General features: G+C 32.1%; 1 protein-coding gene across 1 annotated transcript; it reads left to right on the top strand.

Annotated features, from left to right (window-relative positions):
* The first annotated feature begins 2,739 nt into the window (after positions 1-2,739).
* On the top strand, positions 2,740-5,031 carry LOC108450325 (uncharacterized). Its single transcript, XM_017747887.2, has 4 exons — positions 2,740-2,952; positions 3,041-3,137; positions 3,420-3,629; positions 4,086-5,031. Exons 1-4 carry the CDS (start codon positions 2,878-2,880, stop codon positions 4,796-4,798), a joined length of 1,095 nt encoding a protein of 364 aa, XP_017603376.1. The 5' UTR covers positions 2,740-2,877; the 3' UTR covers positions 4,799-5,031.
* The last annotated feature ends 678 nt before the right edge of the window (positions 5,032-5,709 follow it).

The raw sequence follows: 5,709 nt of genomic DNA on the forward strand, positions 1-5,709 counted from the left end.
TTATTATTGATATTGAGCTCAAAGAAATGAATTCATCAATCGAAGTTGTGATTGGCAGGAAATGTTTGAGAAATGATTTACTTAAATGAATTATTATAGTATGTTCGGAAAGATTTATATTTAAAGCCAATGAACTTACTAAACTTCATTAAGTTTACTTGTGTTGTTTAATGTTCTTTGTAGATTTTCAACAAGTTTGGAGGATCAGATCAACACATCGGGCCACACTATCCAGTTTGCTCCATTAGACTTTGTTATACATTTTATGGTTTATATGGCATGTATAGGGCTAGATTGGAAAAGAGCTAAATTTGAAGTATGACTGTGAATGACCCATATATATATATGTTTGTATGCATGTATTTAGTAGTAGATTTTGGTAAATCAATGAATGAAGTTATTTTGGTAAGTTTAGGCAATTGAGTTTTGTGTTGATATATTATGTTAAAACATGATTTTTGGTTTGTGTTGAATGTTTGATTGGCACTATTTGATGTATTGAAATGTTGTGTATAGGTTGATATCAAAAAGGGTAAGAAAAGTGGCCTTAAAATAGCCTATTTTCGTCCACACCAGCAGACACATGAGCGTGTGTCTCAGCCGTGTGTGACACACGACCTGGCACATGGGTGTGTGGTCTGGCTGTGTGTCCCCTACACCTTAAAATTTTAAAATAGAATGCTCAGGTTTTTGCACACGGCATAGCACACGGGTGTGTGACTTGGCCGTGTGACCCCTGTACTTTATGCACGGCCTAGCACACGGGCATGTGGTTGGTCTTGTGACCCAAGTTAGATAGTTACACTGGTATAGACACGGGCTGGGACACGGCCGTGTGTCTCACATCAAATGCTCACACGACCTAAGAAACGGGCGTGTCTCTTGGATGTGTGAGCCACACGGTCGGGCACACAAGCGTGTGACCTCTACTGTTAAGAAAATTTTTGAGATTTTGGAAAAAATTCCCCTGTACATTCGGTTTAGTCTTGATTCACTTTTAAGGTGTATATTGGGCATCGAGGGCTCATCTAAGGGACAATATGAGTGTTATATGATTGATTCTTGATATGAATAATAAAAGTTGTGAAATGTCTGTAATTAATCCGTAAAATCTAATAATACTTCGTAACCCTGTTTCGACAACGAATAAGGGTTAAGGATATTACAATAAACACTTATCTTTTTATTTTTCACAACCTCTTTCTCCTTTTTCTTTTTTATCAAAGAAAATAACAACTACAAATAACAAAAAAGAAACCAAAGATAAAATTCATGCTTTACTTTCTCTCACTAGAACGTCCACTTTAATATATCTACATAAAAATAATTCCACTAAACATTAAATACTTGAGATAAAAATAAAGGAGTGGAGAAGAGTTACGCACTAAGGCTTAATTTTGGTTACGCTAGAAAAATCAAATAATTAAACTCACAGGTGAATATTACAGAAAATGAATCTAAAGGCTAAAAAAATGATACTAAGAAGAACTATAAAGGTAGGTTAAACAAACTCAAAACGGCTTGAAACATCACTTCTTAATATACTAACTTTTGTATATTTCTAAAATCAATCATTATCAATAAAATTAAATAATTTTGAGAATCCAGAAGTCTTAAATATTCCAATAATAAAATATTTCAACTCGTAACAAAAGTTCCATTTTTGTCTAATTGAATAAAAATATCTAAAATTTGAAAGTTGATATATCTATTTTATAGTAGAAAGTTTTAGTTTTATACCATGAAATGTGTAATTCTAAAATTAAATAATTGAAATCATAGTGAAGGTGTAATTCAAAACCAACACAAAGGGTACTTCAAGCTTGGTTTTAATATTCAAATGTTAAAATGTTATAGCTATCTAATATAATAAATAATAAAGGTAAGTTTTGTGGATTCACAAACATAAAATTAAATAATTTAATTTATATTGGGACTATAATTTAATACCGATATAAAACATGATGATTAATATAGTGTTGTTTATAAAAAAATTTCATTTATGTTAACTTTTTTATTCATTTCAACCATATTAGTACTTGTAATTAAGGTTATTTGCATACATATCATATATATTTTTAATAAGAAATTAAAGATTTAAATTATAAATATATAAGAACATTACTTAAAAATATTGATAACCAAAACACACAAATATCATTACATACTAATACTAGAAACAAGAATAATATATTCATTAATACGATACAAAATATAATTTCAGATTTAGTAAACTATTTTTAATATTCAAAATTTCAAAACTTAATAATAAAATCATACGCTACAACTTGTTTAATTATAAAAATAGTTTAAGCACTTGTTATTATATTAACCTTTTAAATGAATATTTTTAAAGTAAATGTCTTTTAAATATAATTTAGCTACATTTATCATGTAAATAATAAAAGAAAGTATTATCAAGTACCTGTATAAAAGTTACATTGCATTTTACTTTTTTATTAAAAAATGAGTAAATTAATAGTCATTTCTTTTAAAAATTTTATTTTTATCTGATAAAACCGATGTAGTTGATAGATATATCTTTTGCTAATATACATCAACTAGTTGTTAAAAGTAAAAATAGATAATTTTATAAAAATGTCTAATTTATTTTTAATCTAATTTATTTATTTATTTAAATATAAAAATCGAAATGTAACGTCACTCAAGTAATTATTTCTCACATATACCCTTTCCTGGCATTTTATGGATTCCAATAATTTATAAAAATTATGAATATTTTATTATAATTTCTTTTCAAACAATTCTTTAACAAAAAGAAAAAGGGTTTCATTGTTCCAGCGGCGATTTTATTTACGAAGATTACAACTAAAACCCTCATCAAGCAGAGACCCCAAACGAAAACAAGAGACAGAGATGGGAAAAGCAGAGAAAGAACAGCTGAATCGGGCTCTCACTGCCCACCTCAATACTATCCATGAAACTTTGCAGGTTTTTCCTTTTCTTCCTTTTTCCTTTTCTTTTATGGACTTAATTTGATAGCTTACGTTCATAATTTTTTTTGGGTTATTGTAAGCAGGTGTTGGATCAAAGTCCCCCTTCTAATTCTATGGAGAAAGTTACCTGGTCTCAGGTTATCCAGATTGGTGAACAAGTTTCCAAGCAAGCTACTATTGGTGCTCCCACTTTCTTTTTCTTTTTGGATTTTCTTTTATTGGGTCTGGGTTTTTTCCTCCTTATAATTATTATATGCAAATTATCTATGCCAAAAAAAAAAAAAGAAAGATAGAAAATAGGGTTTTTTGGGGCTTGAATTTGTTATTGATTTTTAAGATTTTCTTTTATTTCTTAATGAAAGGGATTTGCACAATATGGATTTCTTTTGTTTTCCGCTATGATTCTGTATGCCACTTTGTGTTGGGTGAGATTAGTGATTGCTTCTTCTGTTTGTTTAACAGCTGGAATGCTTTGGAATGGGGAATCACCTCAAGCTAAAGAAGTTGCGGAGAACGTGAATTCATATTTCAATGTGTTGCAGGGCTTCCTTTTGCTTTCCCATGGAAGTACTGTTGGTACTGGCCCAACTCTCTCCTCAAGTATCCATGAATCCGTGAAGCACGTTGTTGATTGCAGTTTTAGGTTAATGAAGGAACATGTCTCGTTATATGGTAAACGATTCTCTTTCTCTCCAAACTACGTAAAATTGAAATCCTATCAAGTACACATTAAAACCTAGGGTGAAGAGGTTAGAAGATAATGTCTTAGTTTAGTTCATATAAGTAACACTCAGTTTGGCAACAATTTTTCCCTTTCAGTTTTGAGTTCTCATTTTTTACTGAACATTGATGATGTAAAAAATAGTGATAATCAGGTAGAGTTATCTAAAGGGATGGTGAAAGATGTGTCACCGAACACTTAAGAATTGGTACCTGAATCAAACATCTTCCCTAGCAGTAAAGAGTGACATATTTTAGATTTGCTCAGAGTGCATTCTGTATTCCTGAGGTGTTTTTGTGTGCATTGGCTTTGTTTTTGAACAAAAACCGATTGTATCTGTCCAAACCGATTAATTTTGATTTTCTTCCATCAAGAAACGCTACAATACTTGTGTTCAATGCTAGCAGGATCTCACAATAAGGAGAAAAAACTATCGATGCCTCAGATTGTTGGAGCAGTATGGGAGGCATGTTCTGCTCTTAAGAAGGTCCCTCCCACAAATGTAACAGCGATCGGGCGAGCAATGACGCAAGTAGCAGTTTCCATGAAGGATGTACTTCGTGAGATAAATGAGCTCAAGCCTGCTTCCTCCAACCCTGGGGATGAAACCTGTGATAACACTCCTAGCAAAACAGAAAGCAAGCCTGAAGATGATGACATGAGTGATGATGATCTAGGCAGCGACTTGTCACCTGAAGAAATGAAAGTAGCTCAACTAGCTCATGGGGTTGTGTCTGAGACACTTGTGGTTATAAAGGAACTTATCCGCACAATCACCGGTATGCTTAAACTTGAAACCCCAAATGACAATGGTAAATTTGTGGGTTCTTTGGAGAAATTATTGAAGATATGTCAAGGTGTCGGAGCAGAGATAGATGAGATTGGAGCCTGTCTTTACCCCCCTCAAGAGATTGACGCAATAAAACCGGCCTTGGAGAAAATGTCAAGTAGGATCAATGAAATACAGCAAGAGGTTGAAAGTTTTCCAACATCGTCGGAACCCTTTGTTGAGGCTTGCAGTGGATTGAGAACTGTGTTAAAACAAATGGAAGCTCAACTCAATTGCTTGAGCGCAACAGAGTTAACAACTAAAATGCAGAACGTTGCTGTCATCAATTAGATTTATATGTAGAGAGATGGATATGTGAAAGAGAATTTTGTTCTGAAATGCCTTTAATTCTTTTGACTGTATTTCTTTTTATTTTGTATTTGAAGTCCTCAGCAGTCTAGTATCTTTAAATATTAATAGCCAAGTTGCTTTTGAACTATACAAATTTTGTATGAATTTTGATTTGTGTAATTATACACGTTTAACTTTAATTGTAGTTTAAATATGTATATTCTTTTTATAAAGTTTCATGTATATTTTTATTTTGATTTAACTATATGCATTAGAAGAAATTGATTCAACAATTCTGTTTAAAAAAAATGAAAATTTTAATAGCAAAGATTAATTCGTACAATTGTCGTCTTATTTTAGAGTCATGGTTTTACCATTTTATTTTTAAATGCAAGAAAATGCAAATCCTTGCTTGAATATCATGTTTTAGTGGTAAGTGCTGACCAAATTTTATTAGAATATAGGTAGATGTTCCTACAGGGGAAAGTTAGGTAATCCGATTGAAATCTTGAAATGCTGCCAAAAATAGAAATCAGTAGTCAATATCTGGAGGAGGAGACATGGGGTGTGATAACTTGTTAAAAGCCTTTAAAAAGTAAGTCACTGAAGCAATTCATTAGCTCCAATGTTGGTTTCCATCCAAGGGTATGAATGAATATGTGAACTTAAAATCGATATCGGAACCTCACCCCTTTTTCGCCATTTCAGCCAAACTTGTTTGCTGAAAATAATTCGACAGGCTGCCACTGCCATCTGTTCAGATTTACCAAACCAGCATAAAAACTGAAATCATGTCCATCGCAACCAAGGGTGGCTTTTGCTTTTCACAATCCTAAGCGAGGGGTCTTGACTGTCAATGAAAGCAAATTGTTTAATTTTTTATTTTTTCTGCAGCGGGATGCAATAGAAAA

The sequence above is a fragment of the Gossypium arboreum genome, chromosome 5 (assembly GCF_025698485.1).
Source record: "Gossypium arboreum isolate Shixiya-1 chromosome 5, ASM2569848v2, whole genome shotgun sequence".
NCBI lineage: Eukaryota > Viridiplantae > Streptophyta > Magnoliopsida > Malvales > Malvaceae > Gossypium > Gossypium arboreum.